Genomic DNA, 22,087 nt, shown 5'->3' with positions numbered 1-22,087 from the left:
TACTCAGCTTTACTTTCCATACATATGTAGAGGTTTCTAAGCCTTTTGTATATCAATACCATTACTTAAGCAAAAATAAAATTAAATACTATTATAGGAACAAGTAACATGCTTAAAAACAAGTAAATATTGGTCAACAAAATAAAAACGTATTACTGCAGGCAACAGAAATATTTAAAAAAGGGGGAACAATATGGGGATGAAAGACAGAAGAACTTGTCAGTAAAGTGAAGAAACAATCATTTTATTTGCTGCCTTCAGTTAATATAATACATATTTTTATCTTGTAAAGCACTTGCTCTTGCAATAATCAAAAACTGATTCCTTTTACTTTATGATATTAGAGTTTTACTTCTTTTTAATGTCACTTAATAGCAAAAAATAAAAATGAATAAAATTTTATTTCTAATAAATGAAATGAACACTCATAAAATCTACAGTTTATCTCACAAACTACATTCTCATTTGTTGAAGAAAATCGTTTTTTTCAAAACATGCAGCAATAATTGTAATTATCATATGGATTAAAATGATAAGAGGTAATGTAAATATAGAATATTCACAAAATCTTTGTAAAATATTAAACATACACGTAAAATAATGTTGTACATTAAATTATGTGAATGGTGTCATATTTCCTAATTAAATACAGTGGTTGATTGGGATAGTTACATACCAATTATACAAAAAAAAGTGTTATTTCTATACAAATCACATTGCCAGGTTAAAAACACAAATTCTGTGATTTGAATACCATGTAATGTACATCATTAGTATAATTTTCATTAATTTGAATTTCACATTAAAAACAGCTTGTAAAATTAATAGCTAAATTGTAAGAGATATGCAGTAAAAGCATGTGCATAGTCTTGTTATGATGTAACAGAATTTCCTTCTGAAACTGGATTAAAAACATTCTTTTTCAAGCTTCTTCTGTATCCAGGTGCTCTTTCTGTTAGAAAAAAAAAATATCAAATTTCAGACACAAAAGGGTAGCTTTGAAATAGGAAGCAAAGGTATTAACTCTATATGCCATGTAGTTCTTAAGAATCACTAATTTTGTTCATTAACATCTTTCTCCAACAAGGAAACACAATGCCAAAGCAGAAATATTGTTACAGCAAAATCTGACATGACTTAACAATATCACCATCTTAATGAATAGAAAACAATAGTAATGAGTTTTTTTATTTTTGCATTTCATAAAAATAAAGTAAACTTATCTTAATTTTTCTGTGTAACATATTAATTTTCAAAATGTGAAATACTTTCCAGTGGTAAAACAAAGTATAAGTAATCATGCAAACATCTTGAATACAATGTTTGTCAGTGTATTGGTGTATGAAATAATCTCTTTTAAACACTACAATACTTGAAAATAAATGTTTATTACTATATGATAAATACTAGTTTTAATACATTTTTCTTACCCATAGATATTACAGTATATTGTAGGAACTGAGGAAAGGACAGAAGACGGTAATATTTTATAAGTTCTTCAAAACACTAAATATGGTGCAGACGTTTATCTCAGCAAGATATCACCCACTTTTGGTCAAAGAAAAGAGCTTACTGAGTTTTATCTATCACTCTGACAAAGTTATTTGAGTAATTTTTAGGGAACACTTAATGCAAAAGTCACTAACCAATATTTATAGGTATTTATATGGTATAACCTCTGAGACCTAATTTTTCTTGAGGGAACAAAATTTTATATGACAGAAATCAAGATGTATTAGTTTTATTCAGATAAAGCTAGATATAGTTTTGCTAAATTGCTTTTTTTTAGAATTCTCTATTTTTTTACTTTCAACAACATCAGGTGATTATTTTAATAAAATACCTTGTCAGTGTACAGAATTGTGAGACTAACACTGTACACAAAAGATAGTGCTTACCATAGGTTTATTTAGAATGCATTTGACTTAATGATTGGGAATGATGGAAAACACTGAAAACATTCTGTGCTAGTTTTATTTAGGTTTCTGATTGCTTACTGCCACTAAAGGATGTTTGGAGCTGCTTCATGAAAATGGTCTTTCATTTAAACAGTACATAACCTAACTTATCAGTCTTGCATTACTTCAGCATCATAATGCTTTAACAACTGAGTATGCTCTAATGGTATTATTTTTAAGTTAAAAGCTGTAAGTAATAGTGTTAAGTTGCACAGACACTATTGCCAATTGTTAGTTAATTTCTGTTAATTGAAATATGTATTTTGTGTGTTAGAGCTTTGTTTTGTGGAAAATATTATATACATTGAAGGCGTTTTAAATACTAATAAATATCATGAAGTGGAAATAAGCTCAAATAATTTTAAACAGCGACCTATTATTTAAATACTCAACTAAAACGGGAAATTGTTAACATAAGTTCCAACTTTACTGTGATAATACGCCACACTGCATCATTACTACTTCACTAGTTTCAGGATTTTGCACCACTACATTAAAGTTTTATTTAATGTCAGCAAATAGCATTTGGCTGACATAGATCCAACTGCTCAGCTTGTGAGTAAAGTACTTAATATAAGGCTTCTAAGCAGTGACCTATAACAGACAAAATACAGATATAAGAAATTATTTGTATACACATTTTTTAAGTACATAAAAGTTTGAGATGAGTATAAAGACAAAACATGTGCAGTCAAACACAGGTTTATTCATTCTGTCAGGAAAAAAAAATTCATGGAAAGAGAACTTATCTTCTAATGTTAATGCAAAAAACACTATCAAAAGAACAAACTAAAAATAGTTTAATAGATTGGGTTCTTTTCACTAATTTTTTAACTGTTAAACATGATCTTGTGTTATGTTACAACTTACTTTATTTTCTGTACTAAGAGACCCAGTATTATTTTTGTGCAAAGAATGGTCTTCCACACATTGTGCATTTGTTGAAGATTCTATATGAGAACCATCTGTTTCTGAGGTTTTCTCTGTGCTCTCTGAACCTTTCTCATCATCTTTCATCTCAAGACATGATCTGATTGGATCTTGATCTTTGGCATTATTACCAATGAGCTTGGAATCATTTGCAGGTCCATTTTCTGAAAAATATGAAGGCATAGTAACATTCTGTCAGACATCAGCATACTCTACACCCTTTTATCTTCTTTTTTGATTAAAATATTATGCCTTGATACAATAGTTCTTCAGAATATCTGCACAATTTTCCCACTAATCAACAACTGGAATTATTCTGGTGATGTACACTAATGAGATTTTCTAGATACTTCCAGTAGACATTTTTTTACTAGTATGCAAAAATTACTATTTGTATCTGGAAACAGATGCTACTGTTTTATAAACTATCACAACAAATAATTATATTTTCTTAAACACATCATTTTGTTGAAGTACTACTTACCTATCTTTACTTGACAACAAACAAATCATATACAATGTTTTATGTCCTGATAAATCATGATGAGCTAGCAGTAAGTAATTCAGCAATATGAGCTATTTTGGGTAAAGTTACAGTAACATTATATTAAGGTTCCATTAAAATAAAATGTTTTCTGTTATTAAAATGTTCTTTCAATACATTTAAATACAAATAAAGAGTGTAGTATTAATTCCTAAGTGAGCTAATGAGTTCACAGCAAAGATTGGATAAGTGTTATTCACACCTAAGTATTCTTGCTGTTGTTATTAGAATTTTCTTTAGCAGGTTTATATATATAATAATTTTTGAAGTGACTGGTAACACGTGTACTCAAAAAAATACCACCAGATATTTTTATCCAATATAAAACACAAGTAAATTTAATTCTATACAGCCATATTATTTTTATCTATATGAGCTGTTTCATAATCCACCAACTCATATATAATGAATGTTATTTCAAAGGAAATGTTTCCCAGCACTGTTTCATTTTATACTTTAATATCATATTTACATTTATCAAGACATGCATATTCACTCATAACAATTTCAAGTTAATTTAAAACAAAATGTTTTTTAATCACAAGCTACGATGTTACTGCAACATCCTTTTTAAATATTTGATGAGAGTACAAAATGGCTTTAAGAGAGAAAACCTACAACTGTTGCTCAAACCTTTTTTTTATAAAATTATATATAATAGAAGCAAAGTAACAAACATTTTTAGGCATTGTTCACTATTCTTATTCAACATATTAGGTTTTTGTTTTTGTATAGTAAAATTCTATTTTGTATGGTGTAATTTTACATTCATAGTTATAACTGAAATAGGTTTAAATGTTTCTTACCATTATGCAACAAATGTCGTCAAAGTAAAACATGATGTGAATGTGTAAACAAATACAAATTATTATTCTGAATGAAGGTTTAAATGTAAAAGACTGTTATCATTAAGCCACAGTAATTTCTTATTATTCTGATTCTAATCCAAATTGTGATCTTCATCAATTGTTAACAAACACTAAGGAGAAAAGAAAATACTCTAAGGAGAACTGCATTATGAAAATTTGGGAAAATGTTAAGTAACATTTTGAAAACTCAAGAAATGGCAAATATTTCTGTTTTAACAAAATTATCACAGATTAATTTCACATGTCAAGTCAAACAACAGATAATAATTTTACATGGCAGAAGCTATGTTGTAACAAAAAATTGTCAAGCTGCAAAAATATTTTTGGCTAAAAATCTAACCAATGAGTTAAAACAACATAACTGTGTCATTGGTACAGCAAACTCAACTTGATCTCACATACCATATCTATCATGACTGAATATAATTTAACTAAAGAAAATTTCAAAGTCTAGATTAACTAAAAGTAGGTAAAAAAAAATGGATCAGAAAGTTAAAGAATTCTAATGGTCTACTGTAGTTAAAGAAAAAAATTACAACTAAATGTCTTCTATTGCTCCCACACAAGGATGATAAGAAGTCATTACAATGATTGTTTATGAGGATGAGTCAGAAACATGTGAATATAGTGATCTTGACTAGTTACTGAATTATGTTGACTGAATATATTGCTTGGAGAAAATTGAGTGCATATGTTTTAATTATATCATGCCTACTTCTGCATACCAACTTTAGAAATTTAACTTACTTTACATAGTCCTTATTAGTTTATTTACTAGAAATTAATGATGAATATACTAGTTACATCTACTAAAGAATGGCCAGGTTGTAGGTGACCATCTATGACACATTTACATACAAACTGTAGTATTAATGACTACAATTTATTTTGTCAAAAGTCAATCTGTGAGTATCCAAGAAAAATTATTGTATTGTAGATGACCATCAGGATGCACCTCCTAGTGAAATGTAAGCTACACTTAACCAACACCTACTTGGTGAAACCTGAGTTAGAGTCAGCTATTACGGATTCAATAAAATCTAAGTTACAGTTAACAACTAAAGATGTACCTACTCAGTGAAATCTAAGCTATAAAGCTATGAGTTATTAATCATCATGGATGAGCTGATACAACAAAACTAGAACCAAAGGCAACTATTCAGTTTTAACTTAAAAAGTCTGAGCTATAAATGAGTATCCTGGTAAAAATCTATCTAACCATACTTAATAAGTAAACAGAGAAAACACTAGTTTTAAATGGAACAAAAACTATTCAAAATGTTAAAACAGCCTGTATAGTAACTACATACTTACCAGTCACATTTATTTCTCTTTTTTCAAAGTGTTCCTTGCCAAAAGTTTCTTTGCACATCTTTACTTCCCTTTCAAAATCCTATAGTTTAAATATAAAAGTAATCATAAATATGGTAATTAATTTTGTAATATATGTTGCAAAATTTGTAACTCGTACACAAACATTAAACCAAATATGACAGAGTTATGGCAGTACCGTGATCTGTCAAAAATTATTTTTTTCCCATTTATTACCTTAGTTTAAGTTATTTAAATTATCTATTAAATGTTAAAACCTAAAATTTGTAGGGAATAATTTCATATCTGTCCAGTGTTTATTGAAAACATTTAGGAATTCTGTAAGCACATAAAACTTATATAAATGTATTTTAATATTAAAGAGGCTAATATTTGCTGGTGAAAACAATATATCTCTACCATGCAATTCTAACGTGGTATATTTTAATCTAGAAAAACTGAAAACTGTCTACATTATTGGTTGGGACCTGCAAGAAGATATCTTTGTACCAAATCTATGTAAGTTGACATAAACATGAACAGTTCATAAGAACCCCAAATCATGCTTTCCTCACTGAGAAAAAGTTCAAAACTGTCTCCATCTCTGTAATGGACATGCAAACACATACCTTTGTATCAAATCCTAAATAAATTGGTCAAAATATTGCAAAGAAATGGACTAAAAGCCACATAATTATGTTATTTGTGACTTTAAACTTCCCCCCTTATAATGACCAAAAATGGGTATGAGATCTGTGCAAAAGTTTTTTGTACCAAATCACATGTAAATTGAATAAAATATGGCCATGTAATTGACCAAAAATACCAAAATATTTGTGCTAATTTTACAGCTGTAAATATGACTGTACAGAAGCCCAAAAAAATGCATTTTTGAGTTGTTTGATCTTTCATCCCATAAAATCCTCAAAAAGGCTTCAATGCAAAAAGGAATCTGGATGTACAAGATCAGATACAATTCTACTAAGTTTTGAGTCAGTCTACTGAAAAATGAAGGAATGGCAGACAATCAAAAAGTATTTGAAAGGAAAGAGAAACAAAAGAAAAAAACAGGATATCTCTTGATTGGTTGGTTGGTTGATTTGGTGTTTTATGGCACAAAGCAGCTGGGCTATCTACATCAAACATCCAGTAAAAAGTTAAAGTAGATTTAGTGAAATTCATAAAAGGAAATTAAGGTAAAACAAAACAAAATTTGTTTTACAAACAAAAAACATGAATAGCATAAAACCAATGTTTACATCTAGTCTACAGTGTTAAGAGAAAAACTACAGTAATACAAGTTGTAGAGGACTTTCTATAGCATAACTGTAATTATCATAACTCATCAGGAAGAATAACAGATAAGCACAAAAACCACCGTCAGTCACCTGAAGTTGACCTTTACAGTCCTGGTTTCGAGTTACTTGACACTATGACCATTTTCAAAAAGTAAACTAATAAAAGTATTAAAAGACTTGTAGAAATTAATTTTAATAATAGCTTGCCAGGATTACTAACAAGTGGTTCAAACAGCAGCGTTAGTCACCTAAAGTTGGCCTTTTCAGTCCTGGTTTCGAGTTTGGTGACGTTACGGCCATTTTCTAATTTCATATCAAACTAGATGGACTGTGATTCTTAAAAGGGAATCACATTAAAAAAGGTCTAATGTATAAATTAAAAAACATAAATAACATTAAAAAGATTGATGGCCTTTAAAAAACTAAAAACATTTCCAAGGTGGACAGTATCATCAACACCAATAACACTAACGTTATGGACAAACCTGGGACAGAACATGTTTAAAATGGTACCACCATTGAGAATCATAACAGCAGCAAGAAAGTAAAATGTGTCTCATTGTGACCTAAGTATCACACAGACTACACATTGGTACATTAGTTCCAGATAAAAGAAAACGATGAGTTAAAAAATTGTGACCAATGAATTGTCTAGATAGAACAACTTCCTCTTTCCAATCCTTACAGAAGCAAGATGGCCAAAGACCAATATAGGGTTTTATATGGAAAAGTTTATTTTCACCTTGCTCACTCCAAGTTGACTGCCAGCTGGCACGGAATTGAGCCTTGAATACAGGACCATAGTCCATGTATGAAATAGGTATAGCAGTAATAATGCCTGAGCAGATAGATTTAGCTGCAGTGTTGGCTAGTTTGTTCCCGTGAATACCAATGTGACCCAATATCCAGAAAAACTGGATAGAAGTAGACGTTAAAGAGAAATGGGCCAGTCAGTTTTGAATGTTGGAGGGAACAAGATGTGAACTGGTGTGAAGTAATTCGAGGGCCAGTAGAGAACTAAGCGAGTCAGTACAAATAGTATATTTTGAGTACTGCTTAGCTTTAATGTGATCCAGGGTAAAAGAAATGGTGTACAGTTCAGCAGTGAACACAGAAGCTGAAGAAAGGATTCTGCACACAACCACCGAACCACAACAAACCATGGCAGAGCCCACACAGATACCTGATTTCAAACGATATGTATAAATAGGAATGAAAGGATGGTTCGAAAGATGTTTGGGAAATATTAGACAGTATTTCTAATAAGGAGTGTCTGCTTTTCTTAGATGATTTTAAGATATGTCAATTTGAGAACTGTGAAAAGGCATGGTGGTTCAGTTGACCAGTGGATACAGCAACGTTATCCAAGGACAGACCCAATTCATCCAACTGCACTTGGATACAAAGGCCAAAAGGAGCAATGGTAGACTGTTTGTTCTGAAAAAGTATGGCCCACCAAGAAAAAAAAAAAACCCAGGTGGGATGCTCTGGTAAAGAATGAAGTTTCAAAACATACAGTAAAGACAGAGGTGCAAAGAAGGTTCATCATACTCTACACATATGATCTGAACTGGGTAGGTGTGGAAAACCCCAGTGCAGAGCCAAAGTCCTTCATGAAGAATAGAGTCCAGCATCTTTAAGGCCGAAGTCCTGGCAGAACCATAGACCAGTGATCCATAGTCATGTTTCAAACAAATAAGAGCACGATATATCTTTAGTACAGAACATCGATCAACTCCTCAGGTGGTGGAAGAGAAGACTGGGAGGATGTTCAGTGCTCTTGTACATTTGACCTGTAGCTGCTTGATGGGTAGTATAAAGGTCAGCTTACAGTCAAAGATAAGCCCCCAGAACTTTGTCTCAGGGACCACAGGCAGCACAACTTTGCCAATACAGAGTTCAGGATTATGGTGAATATCTTGTTGGAGGCAAAAGTGCATGCAAACAGTTTTAGAGAGAGAGAAGTTAAAGCTGTTTCCTGCAGTCCACTTCAGTAAACAATTGATGGCAGTCTGTAGCTGCTGCTCAATACACCTCATGTTTGATGACTGACATGAGATGTGAAAATCATCAACATATCGCCCGTTTGCAACAGTAAGAGAGAGTTGTTCAGTGATTGCGTTAATCTTTAAACTGAAAAGCGTGACACTCAAAACACAGCCCTGAGGAACTTCAAGTTCCTGTAGAAAAGAACAGGAAAGTGTCAAACCTACATGAACTTGGAATCTCCTTTCCATCAAAAAATTTTTAATAAAAATGGGCAAAAGGCCACATAACCCATATATATATGGAGGTCTCATAAAATGCCATACCTACATGTTGTATCATAAGCCTTCTCAATGTTAAAGAATATTCATACAAGATGTTGTTGTTTGAGAAAGGATTCTCTAATTGATGTTTCAAGTTGAATCAAGTGGTCCATGGTGAAGCACTGTTGTTGGAACTCACACTGGCGAGAGGAGGTTGTTTGATTCAAGGAAACAAACAAGATGAGCATTAACCATCCTCTCTATGGTCTTACAGAGACAGCTCATCAAAGCAATTGGATGGTATTTTGAAGGAATCTTGGGATCCTTCCCAGGCTTAGAGAAAGGTTGGAAAATAGTCTGGTGCCAGGCATCAGGAAAAACATTCTCCTGACAGATCCAGTTAAAAACAATCAGAAGAATAGCAAGAGAAGCAGAAGATAGATGGCACAACATTTCATAGTGAACATCATCAGGTCCAACTGATGTACTGTCAGACTGAAGAAGGGCCAGTTTGAGTTCCGTCAGTGCAAAGGGACAATTACAGTCATAATGACAATCAGCTTGAAAGGAAAGAGGTGATCGCTCTGCCCAAGTCTTGATGGACAAGAAGATGGAGGAAGAGGCAGAAGTGCTAGATACCCAGCAAAAGCTTTCACCTAGAGTATTGGCAATGCTTTGGGTATCAACTACTTCTTGGCCAACAGAGAGTAAGATCGAAATGGGGACAGAATTATATTGCCCACTGAACTGCCAAAGACAGGGTGGGCACATGCTGATCAACCAACAGTGCCACCCCTCCATGCACTTGTCCATCATACAGCCTGTCCTTTTTGTACAAAGAAAACTGCCGAAAGGCAACTGTATAGGCAGGTTTCAAAAATGTTTTCTGTAAGGAAAGACATACAGCATGGTATGAAGCAATCAGTGTTTTGTTGTCATCCAGATTAGAACATAAACCTCGACAGTTCCATTGTATCTAGGTGGCCATTTTTATTTATGTGTAGGCAAATTGGGTTGAGAACCCTTTTGTTTGTGACCATGTCTTTTTTCTTTACTCTCTTTATTTGAGGGGGGTCTATCAACCTCTATCGATCCTGCCCTTGATGTGGGATCAGAAGATGTACCTGAGGAAATGCTCATACCCAGAACCAAAGGACGTGGATCTTGGGATTTGTTGGAATGTGATGAACAGAGATGGATGTTGAAGATGATTCATCAACTTTTTATCCATGGAGGTCAAAAGACTTTTCATCAGTTTTGAGAAGGATTCTTTTGGAGGCACAGAGAAATCTGTCTGCACTTCCACTGTAGTAGCAGAAAGAAGTGCCACAGCATATGTCTGAGATGAAGTGGTGGACAGCAACTTTTGAGCCTCAGGGTAAGTAATGTTTTGAATCATTTTGAAATGATGCACCTCTTTTTCTTCCAACCATTTAAGGCAAGAATGAAAGTAGTGCAGGTGAAAGCCATTGCAATTGATGCAATGAGGGTCCATTTCACACTCATAGGCATCGTGGTCCTTGCCACCACAATGACCACATGTCAAGGAATCATGACATGACATCTCTGAGTGACTGAACTGCTAACACTGGAAACATCTGAGAGGGTTTGGAATGTATGGCTGTACCCTGCAATTAAGATAACCTGCCTGGATGGTGGCAGGTAGATGTGGTAATGTAAATGTCAGAATGAGGACACTGGTCAGCATCATGATTCCATCTTTGTGAGTAAAATACGCCTCACTGCAGAAACTCCTTGGGTGGAGAAACCAGTGAGAATCTCTGACTCGGGGATGTTCTTCAAACCCCTCTCAACAATAACTCCTTGTGATGAATTAAAAATAGCATGAGGTGTAACCTCATTAGGTATATTCTCAATTACTTTTGACTGCAAGAGGAGTTCACTGTGTTGAAATGTGGATGTTTCCACCAACATGTCACCAAAGTGAAGCTTCTTTACTGACTTTGGAGAGCCAGCAAGTCCCTCCAGTCCCTTCTGAATAAAAAGGTCCATTTGTCCTAAAGGTTTTTTTGAAAGAGAATGTAGGATGAGAAAATAAGGTACTACTGATGGTACATATGTTGAAGATTGCTGATCAGAGTCTTCAAGATGTGGTCGTTTACCTATGGACTGTTTTTTTACTATTTTCACCAGCACCAGATACAATGTCCACAAGACCTGTTGAAAACATCCCACACTGGTACTTGGTTGACATTAGCCCAGGCTGACCAGCCAACTGGCCTTAGGGAGGCCACCCCAAGTCTATAGGAATTCAAGGTCAAAGTGGTGTGTTAGGGTTGGACCCCTCAACCACCAGGTTCCTCTCCTCCCTTTCACGGGTCACCACGCACGGCAAACATGTGGGTGGATTTTTATATCACAGAGGAGGTAAAGTGAAAGAACATAACCTTCCTTGGGAGGTCCCCTCACCAGGTACAGGAATCAACATCAAGGGGACATCTCTCGGAAGAGATAAAAATATAGGTTGTATCTGTGTGGGATGCTGAACAAACCAGAAAAAACAGTATATTTAAATCTGCAATTATCATGTAAGTTTTAATATATTCTTAGTGGGATGTTAACTTATGAAAGCAATTTAAATTTGTTGAATCACTGGGTATCTTTATGTATTTTCACACAACTTTGATTGTCTTAACACCTTTGTATTAAGAAACGTTTTCAAAATATTTTAGTGTTCAGGTGATACCATGGTCATCCAGAAATGTTTCCTGGGGGAGGCAAAGTAGTATGAAATTGTGAATTAAATACAAATATTCATATACATATGTTGAATGAATAAAGAATGACTTATGTTTCTCATTTCCCAGGTGGGGACAAATGCCCCTGCAAATAACCAACAGATGATCAAAAGTTGAATATTTCAGTATATGTGAGAAATAGTTCTACTATAAAAGCCATCTGCATTTTTCTGATTATTTGAATTGTCAGAAATTTCATTTACAGATAAAAGTAATTTTAAAAATGCTTAATTCATTATTGTTATTAAAATGTATAGGTGAAGCAAAAATTACTCTTAAATATACATTTTTCCCTTCATATCATATGACTATTTTAAGTTTTGTAACTAAAGAAAAGTATAATATCAATGATTACCACTATGTTTCTTAAAAATACATATACAAACATGAGTAAACTATTGTATTTGATTATTGAATCAATAAATTTTGACATATATAACATTAACTGATGAAAATATATTCCCAATTATCACAGGCACTAATAGCAAGACATTTATAATTGCTCTCCAACATTTCTGTAACTACCTAGTACTGAATGTGTAAAGTGTAAGATATTTAGTATTTTCAAACTAGAAAAATTTACTTTATCATGTTCCATTCACCTTATTAAATAAACCTGTATATTCTCCATTAAGTTACTAAATTGCACAGGAAAACAAAAAACACATAAATGTACAGTTATGTAATTGTAAGCATACTTTAAACAGTTTGTATGTATAAAACAACTTTTAAACTCAAAGTTTGAATAACTAGTTTGAAGTAAGGCTGTGAGAAATTATACCTTAGGTTACATTTTAATCAACAAATCCAAAAAAAATTACAAATAATATTTCAAAAGAGTCTTTTGCAAACCAGAACTTTAATTTCATAAAAACGTATTTAAGTATACAATATACAAGCTTGGAGATAAGTATTATACTTCAAAGATGTGTAATGAATACCAAGCCATTAAAAAAACAAAACTTTATGACATCTGAGACTTCTCACATTAACAGTTTAACACCTACCATTTCAAAACTCTCCCCATCAGGAAGAAGAAACTGGTTCTTTATCTTGTGGTACAGGTACTCTGCTTTTTGTCTAACTATTTTACTTTTCTTAAATTTACGGCACTGTAACAAAAACTCAAAGTGTTTAATTTAAACAACATGTCTACAATGTTCGAAAACAACAAATTCATATTTATCTCCCAAACTCTCTAAAATATCAGTTGCCAAGCTATTATATTACTTAAAAGTTCAACAGCTGGAACATAAAATATATCAAATATAAGACAGTATGTTACAATTTTTTTTGTTTATTGAATCTACCCACTCAGTGTTTCCATAGTGATCTAAAGTATGGAGTTATAGCTTATTTTAAGTATAGTTGAAATGTAGCAATAAGATAAGCTTTTACTGTAAAAAAACCACACTCAGTTGATTGTTACTTCTCCAGAACTCTGGATTCTGCATCATGAATAAATATTCGTTACTAGCTTAAAACAAATTATTTACAAAGAAACTTACCTTCCGAATAGTGTGGACAATATCAGGTTCCCTGCTGATTACAAATTGTGTTAAGTGCAGTTTATCTAATGCATTCAAAGCTTCCATACAGCGGTTAACATCCTAAGTATAAATTTTCACAGAGGCATCATTTAAAAACTGTTCAGAATCTTTACAATTTAAATTTCTGAAAATATATGTGGTTATATTGATAAGAGATAAAATAAACAAGTTTCTGATTATAAATGTAAGTTCAAGAACATCAAAAATTGCTTTTAAACAGAGTTTCAGAGTGAAACAACAACGATAGGAAGTTTAAATGATTAATAAAAAATACAGGGAAATGTATCAGAAAGAAAAATTTGTTTAAAATAATATAGAGTAAGTTAGCATTGTTCACTCTATCTTTAAATATTCACTTAAGATATAATCAAAACTTTTAAAACTTTATACCTATTAGTGAATTATACATACACTGTCATTATATATTCATAAAAACTAATAGCTCATTCAAGCAAATTCTGCTGAATTGTTACTGATACTCATAAACTAATAAAGATTTTTCTTTATTCATTTAATAAAGTGTGGAACTTTACTACTATTGATAAAACTTTTATAAAAATTACAATACAGTATGATATGCAAAGCACCTGATTGCATTTTCCCAATTTGGCCTAAAATAACTTTATTATATGTAAACATGTTCTCTTGTAGTAGAGTTTTCAGAAAATAATTTCAGCTTGTAAAATCAAAAGGTAAAAAATAAGGATGAGGACTTATGTCAACTGGTTCACATGATATTCAAAACCTGCCCATAGAGTACCAACATTCTTGTGAGGTTAGGATGAGGACACCCACACAAAGGGGTGAAGAGCATTTAAATGTCTCACTTTGTCATATATGTCCTTAAATCCAGGGGATGGTATGCCTTCTACAACAGCAGAATATCACTATCCTACTCTGAAATCAATGGTTGTAGCCACTTGTGTGGAACCTATCCAGCAGGATGCCTCCATGGTCAACCATCCTAGCAACTTGGAATTGGTAAGTGGTAAGGACTCCCATATCCCACTGAAAGAAGAAAGGGGAGAAGAGAATTGGAGAGTACAGAAGGACTGCTGCACCCAAGAAAGTGCAATGGGTAATCTGACAGGTGGTTCACGTGCCCGACTGCACGTCTTTTCCAAAGATCAAAAAAGATGTGAAGCAAGGGAAAGGTGAAATGTTGAATTTCATGAGAGATAACGTTGAACAAAGCCCTTTGTGAAGGGGACAAAGAGGAATAATCCAACTGGACTCAACACAACAGGTAAGAGAAAAGGGAGGATGATCCTGAAAAGTAGAAGCTTTCCATGTTATAAAGGGGCAGGAACCCCAAAGGAAGCCTTAATGGCAATATAACAATAAAGGGTATGCACAGGACAGAGAAGTCCCTCAAAAACTGATGAGGTCTTGGGAAGAAAGGAATGATCTAGATTATGGAGAAGTGTTGGTGGCATGGTATGTGAGTGATGTAGATAGCTAATATATCCAAACAACAGTGCCTGCAGTAGATAAGAAACTGCAACCTCCAAGTGAGGGCCCATGTGCAAAAAATATTTCATTTCTGATAATACACAGCCAAGGATGAAGAACATATGGAATAAGCTAAATGACACATCACCTCATGTGAGAAACTGTTTCTCTTCACCAGGGACTGGACAAAAGCCAGACATAAAAATGGGTAATGTGAAGTGCAGAATGCAGAACTGGCAACTATGATTGATGAAGGAGGTCAGGAAATAAAGAGGGAGGGATGGAGGGTACAAATATAACTGGAATAAGCGAGGAAACCATGACTGAGCAGGCAAGTAAGGAACAATGAGAACTTTGGATGAGGTAGACTACCTGATGAAGTAATCAGATAGGAGGATAAACATATCAAAACTTCTTCAATCAATCCTAGCTAAAGAACTCTGTAGCCAAAGCTCAAAGATGGGGAACAGGGGGTCAAAACAAATGTAACTGATGACTGAGGAAGATGGCAAATGCACTGATATGAAGAGTATCCATCTGATTGCAATGCCACCAAAAAACAAGGGGATAAAGGGACCACTGTCAGGTGAACCCAATCTGGTCAGGAAAGATGATCTACCACAAGGTTGAAAGCACCTGATACATGACATGCCATCAAACAAATGTGATGGTTGTTGCCCCAAAGATACAAGGTGAAAAACACAGGGATTTCAACCAGGTACCCCCTTGGTGATTGATATGAGCCATCATTGTTGGATCAGACCAACTTACCCCTGGAAATAGAAATAAAATGATCTGAAGCCTGACAAACAGCAAGGAGTTTGTAAACAATAATATGAAGAGAACATTTCTCCATAGATCAATGACTCAAAGCCACTCAATGATTGACCCACACACCCAAACCCTAAAGGGATGCATCTGTGAACAATTGTGGACATCCACAAAAGTATGAACCTTGTTCAACCACCATCAGAGATTATCCATATTCTAGGAAGATAGGGTGATGGTAGAATTCAAATGATCCTTAAAAAGATTTCACTGGTCATGGAGGACCCAACTCCTATGATCCCAATCAAGGGATATGAGAGGAGTTATCAAAGACCACATTCTCAAAAGCAATAGAACCTCATGAGCAAATAGTGAAGGAGCAGACAGGGTGTTCCAAATAGCCAATTCTACAGATTAAAGCCAGAGAGGAGAAAGTTGGGCCTGAATAAGTTGGATGTTGAAGGAAATACCCAAATGAATGAGGTACAAGTGGCTTCAAGAGAGGAGCTGAAAAGTATATAAAGTTGACTACTGTTCAGAATGAGCAAGAACAAGCCAGTCATCCAAGGAGAAATGAAAGCACAACCCAGAGAATGAAGGTGTAAAGTAAATGTTTGCACCACCTTACAAGACATATGGCACTAAATAATGGAGAAACTGAAGGACAAGAATGGTCTGAGATGGGATATTCAGATAAGTATTGAAGATGCCCATTTTGGTCATCCAAAAACCTGGAGAAAATGTCTGCTGCAGAGTAAGGTGGGATTCTGTGGAGAATCGAGGGTCATGAATGTACTAATGGAGACAGTACAATTTAATGACCAGCTTCCAGTCCCCAGTCTTTCTGGGAACCACAAACAGGTAAGATTATCAGATGTTAAAGGTTAGAGTTCACAATTCTCAATTAAAGGCTTTTACTTCCACCTTTTAATAATTGATTATATACTATGTTGTTCATGCTGGAATTAGTATTTTATCACAGCAGGTGTCTGTTACTTGTTGGCAATAAATCCAAAAGTAAACAAATAGCATGCTCTTTATTTGTTTTCAAAGTAATATAAGTTTAACATATGCACATCATATGGTTTTCTTCTTCTTTAATAATATCTACTAAAACACTTTTATATCCTGATAGAGAGAAAACTTCACAAAACCACATGGGGCAGGCTTGAAAGTCTTTTGTGTGAGGAGGTCTTGTACCACCTCGGAAAGATGTGGGCATGATAAAGGATCATGAGCAAGAGGAAAGGAAATAGACACTTTGGATAAAAAAGGAGGAGTAAGAAATGGAATGACAAAACCTTAGGACAATAGTCTGTGAACTCAAACATCCAATATGAACTGTTGTTGACATGTATCATGTGTCATCATGAAAAATCACAAATAGTGGTACATCTGAAAAAAGGAACAGGCAAGGGCTGGGAAGAAGAGAGTCAGAAGTCAGGAACAGGTGCCATGCTCAGCTCCAACTGGGATGAGAAAAGAGGGGAATGTTCTTAGACAAAAGCAAAAATCTACTCCAAAGACTACAGAATCCTGTCAAATGCACAACATCTCAAAAGCAGGGCCATATGAAGGTCCATAGATAAGGAGATAGGTCAGAAAGTCAGTATGGCATCATAACCTAAAAGGCCCCAACAACAAAGAAACCACATTTGCAGGGCCAGAACTGAAGAGAAAAGGTAGGTCAATGTGCAAGTAGGGAAGGAGAGGACATTCCCAGAAAACAGAAGATGGTTTATAGCAGGATACTACAACAGGATTATCATGGTAAGATGAAGATAAGACTACTGGGTACCTGTCGGGTAAACTGGGGATTTGGGGCTTGCCCCCAAACAGGCAGAACTAAACCCATCAACTGTTGGTACAGAGAAGAACAGTTTGCTCTCTGATAAGAAAGAACAGACTGTTACATAGTCAATGAGGGATGAGGTATACTAATGCTGTCACCCAACTAGGAGGTGAAATGCTCAGCATAAACCTGATTATCAGAAGATAGGAGAGGAAACTAAATAAATGCTTTCAAAATGAAAGTGAAAATTTCTTCAAAATAAATGAAATAAAGTGTAACTTAACCTGAGGTGAACCACTCTGTAGCAGAAGAAAGTTGTCTGAACTCATGCACTGTCAAGTGAGAAGTAATGGTTTGGTAGTGGTGCATGGAGGGAGTCACACACATATTGGTGCTCTCCTGTTCGCAGAGAAACGACTCATGTCAATATGCCTGAGAGGCATGTTGGAATCAAAGATTCCAATAGAAGGGAAGTGCAAAGAACCATGGCATTCTTTTTAAAAAACAGTTTGCATATAAAGGGCAGAATAATATGGGAAAAGCTAATCTTGTGAGTGAAGGGATGTATTGTATCGAAAATCAAGGGTTGGCAAGAAAGTGGCCACATAAATGTGATGTATAATCAAACAGATTCAAATATTACTTATTGATTTTGATAGTGAAAAAATATCAATAAGTATAAAAATTCTATTTAAATTTTTTACCTCCAATGTACATACTGTTAAGATTCTAAAGATGTTTTAGCTCTCTTGCTAAACTGTTTACAAACAGAATATTGGTATCTTTTGTTTTGCTTTACTTATACCTTTAAGTTTAATAATAAACACAGTTTAATGACAGTTGATGGAATGAAATGCTGGAACATTTTAGTGATTCAGAATAGTTGTTTGTTTTTAAAGTATTTAATAGCTTCTTTGTCTTTGTGCAGATGTAATGAAAACATTTATCAAATTTCCTACTCAACTTCTAAAAAGCTGTGTTGCATAAACAACACATTCACATCACTGGAGGTATGAATACTCAATGTTTAATACTTTCCCATACTGACCACACTAGCAATCACAACAGAAAATACTTTGATGGTTCCAGCTTAGTAATAACTTCTGAAATTTATATGTGAAGCTATTTGCCATATATTGAGATTAATTTGTGCTAGTGAATGAGCATAATACTGCATGTGGAGTAATTACCATAAAATTTATTACTGCTTCATTGAATTATGAATATCAATCCAGCCATAAGTTAACATTAAGATACGAATTGCACATCTATATTATCATAATTTAGAAAGATTCCCACTAATCACTTATGGCTTTGATGTTGGATGCAGACTGTTAAATCCTGAAAATAGTGATTTTTAACAATGTGGAATGAGAAACTGGTCACACAATTAATATCAGCAAAAAGTTAATAAAGATCTTTCTTTTGGTTTAAATATTTACAAATCCAGTAGTAACAAACTGATGTATAGTTCCAAAACTTGGCAATTGACTTAAGAGCTGGAAACATTGATATCCTTGGAGCAGAAAGTAATAAAATAATTACTGTCTTCTTCACTCATATTATCAATTCTGTGATTATCAAATTCAGTAAGAATATTTTACCTATTATGAGGTAGTTTATATGCTGTAGTAGCAGGAGCTGAAGTAATGACTGTACGACTGATATTGTCTTAAGTTCACTTTTCAATTTTTGTTCATCCTCTTCAAAATCAGAGGACAGGTAGAACAAGAGTTTAATAAATATTTTATAAGAAAGTTAACAAATGTAAAATTCTAACTATTTAGTCATCATCTTGGTGACAAAAAAGAATATAAAACTTGTTATATTAAGCAGATTTTTATCTCTGTTTTCATGACTGAAAAAAAAAGGTAAAGAGAGTAACTGATGTAATTAGATGCTTATATGAACTTTAGGATTTGGATAATATTATGCTTACTTGACTGACACTCTCCACATTTTAATTTGTGTTGCTCTTACATATGGAACTTTTATGTCAATCTATGTTTGTGTGTGTTTTTCTTATAGCAAAGCCACATAGGGTTATCTGCTGGGTCCACTGAGGGGAATCTAACACCTTATTTTAGTGTTGTAAATCTATAGACTTATTGCTGTACTACCAGGGGACCAATCTATGTTTGACAATTAAGTAAAGTTTAAACATTTTCTTGAAAGACAAAACAATTGATCATTCATTTATAACAATCTTTGTATTTTTGTGTGTGATGTCTGAGCTTATACAAATAGGACATTGTTTAAACAAAGAAAAAAAAAAAAAGTTGTTTGTTAAATATTGTGCAATGTTATATGAAGAACACCTGTGTTAGCCTTCCCTAATTTTGAAGTGGTAAGACTATTGAAAGAAGACAGCTAGTCATCATCATCAAAATACTTGTGGACTACTCTTGTTAGACCAAATAGTGGGATTTGATCACCACTTTTATGATACATCCAAAGCCCAAACGTACAAAGAGCATTTTCTTCCCCTACAACAGTATGTTAACTACTGAACCTCAGCTCCAGAGTTCAACCCCTTAACCACTGGACTGTGCTCTGCTGCCTAAAAATGGAGGAACTGATGTCAGTTGTAAGTTGGTGAATGAAGAATTGTACTATGTGTCTGGCATTATTTATATGTGCATACATAAAATCTTAATAAAGCATTCAAGTATTAACCAAATTAGAAACTTAAAGAAAGGGATATTTAATTTCATATAATTTTAAAATTGAAGAATTATTTTAAATGATTGTTTTGTTTGTAAATTAATGTAAGTTATACCAATATTATAGCATATTATGGATACATAGTTCAATTTAGTAATATAATACTAACAATAAAGTAAACTTTAAAACTGATACTTCATTGATTTTATGCTAGTTTTTCATATTTTAAACCACTTGCAATGATGAGATACTTCATACTCATATCAAGTTTATTTATGCTCTAATTTTTAATGCTAACTTAAATATAACACATAATTCTTATAGTTTATCTTCATCTAATTGTTTAGAAGCCTTTCGAAAAGAAAGAAATTACTTACCACACTAGCAAGGCCCAGGCTGTGTTTTATAATTTCATCTATTTCACACAACTGGGATTCCAAGTGAATGTCTAAAAGTAAAGCTTCTTTATGAACCACATTTTAGAGTAATTTACTTAAGTCTTATAAAACACTAAGCTCTAATATTTAAAGCCATAACTGAAAAATACATACATAGTTATTAATTCTATTCCTTCATGAAATTTGTCAAACATAGTTACTTTCAGGATAAGACTGAATACTATTATCACTTTCAAAGATCTACCTCTTACTTCAAAATTGTAATGATTCTCTATAACACCACTGAAATAAGAAAAATTTAAAAACCTAGAATATTGAGAACAGATTGCCTCCTACTGAATTGAATATTACAGTAAGGAATTGTAGTTGTTAACTACAAATTATTGTATGAGCTTCAGTATCTAAAAGTATACTCTAAACTGCACCTTCAATGTTATTAACAGTAATATAACAAAAATTCAGAAAACAGAAACTTAAACCATGTTTGCCATGCAATAACAGTAAAATATTGCTACACAAACAATAAATTTCTATTTATCTGCAACATGCCATTATTTGGTTTCTTACAGGATAGCTTTTAAAACTAATGATTTACACAAGTCACTGTTTCAGTCATATGCATATACAAAATTATGTCTTTCAACACACATGTATTCCTCATTTATGACTTTTAATATTTATAGTATTTAAGAATGGAAATTTTAAGATGAACTAAAAGCTTTAATTTCATACTCTTAGCAATTGCTAATATTGTTAACATATTCTTTATCTCTAGTAACTAAATGTTTTTTTCCAGAAACAAAATTATGATTTTTTGAGTTAAAATGAAAAAAAAAGGTAGAATTTCTAAATCATTCATGCAATGTTTATTCATCTTTTTCATTTCATACTAGTATGATAAAATTTAAAGCATATTTTAAATTGTGAATCTCAAGTGAGAGAATAAAGAGTAATATTTATTAAGTTTAATGAATTTTATGGGAATGAAATCAAGCAAATTATTCTTTCAAGAGTTTTTACACATTATTAGAAAAAAACAAAGAAAAATTTGAACTAAATATACAGTTTCCCTTGCAAATATCAATTTAACTCATTTTGATGATACCTATTCAACATACCATGATAAACAATGTCAACTTATAAAGATGTCATTTAAAAATTTTACCATTACATTTTTTACTCAGTTTTTTGACCTTTTCATATTTCTTCTTCTCTAACTTCATGGTTTTCATTCTTCCTTTTTCTTCTTCTCTTTTGGAACTGAACAAAAGCATAAATTTCAGCTTGTAAATTACTAATCACAGTAGTGGTATAAAAATATTCTATTCAAATGTATTGCTATTCACATAATTTATATTTAAAAAAACACAAGGTACTAGTTCAAACAGTGGTTGCTCCTTGGAAAAAATTACTGGCTGAACTTGAAAATTTTCAGTTTTTATTTTCCTCATGATAATGTTCAATAATTCCAAAACAGGCTCAATCTAGATTATTAATCTTTAATACTATTATTTGAGCTTAAACTTAATACAGAGTTAGTTCAAT

At 33.0% G+C, this 22,087-nt stretch overlaps 1 protein-coding gene across 7 annotated transcripts in view; it reads right to left on the bottom strand.

Moving 5' to 3' along the window:
• Nucleotides 1–223: 223 nt before the first annotated feature.
• Nucleotides 224–22,087, bottom strand: part of LOC143241091 (uncharacterized) — a 58,883-nt gene continuing 37,019 nt past the window's right edge. For 4 of the 7 annotated variants that reach the window (XM_076484622.1, XM_076484621.1, XM_076484619.1 and 1 more), the window contains 7 exons: nucleotides 21,708–21,802; nucleotides 20,522–20,592; nucleotides 13,427–13,528; nucleotides 12,926–13,030; nucleotides 5,616–5,694; nucleotides 2,829–3,052; nucleotides 224–952 (listed from right to left, as the gene is read on the bottom strand). In XM_076484622.1, coding sequence (XP_076340737.1) covers nucleotides 923–952; nucleotides 2,829–3,052; nucleotides 5,616–5,694; nucleotides 12,926–13,030; nucleotides 13,427–13,528; nucleotides 20,522–20,592; nucleotides 21,708–21,802 — 706 coding nt within the window. In that variant the 3' untranslated portion in view covers nucleotides 224–922. The remainder of the gene's footprint in view (nucleotides 953–2,828; nucleotides 3,053–5,615; nucleotides 5,695–12,925; nucleotides 13,031–13,426; nucleotides 13,529–20,521; nucleotides 20,593–21,707; nucleotides 21,803–22,087) is intronic. The other 3 variants (XM_076484620.1, XM_076484623.1, XM_076484624.1) reach the window with 2 other exon arrangements.

This window comes from Tachypleus tridentatus, chromosome 13, assembly GCF_004210375.1.
Source record: "Tachypleus tridentatus isolate NWPU-2018 chromosome 13, ASM421037v1, whole genome shotgun sequence".
In the NCBI taxonomy this organism is placed as follows: domain Eukaryota; kingdom Metazoa; phylum Arthropoda; class Merostomata; order Xiphosura; family Limulidae; genus Tachypleus; species Tachypleus tridentatus.
This window is presented reverse-complemented; position numbering and strand designations above follow the sequence as displayed.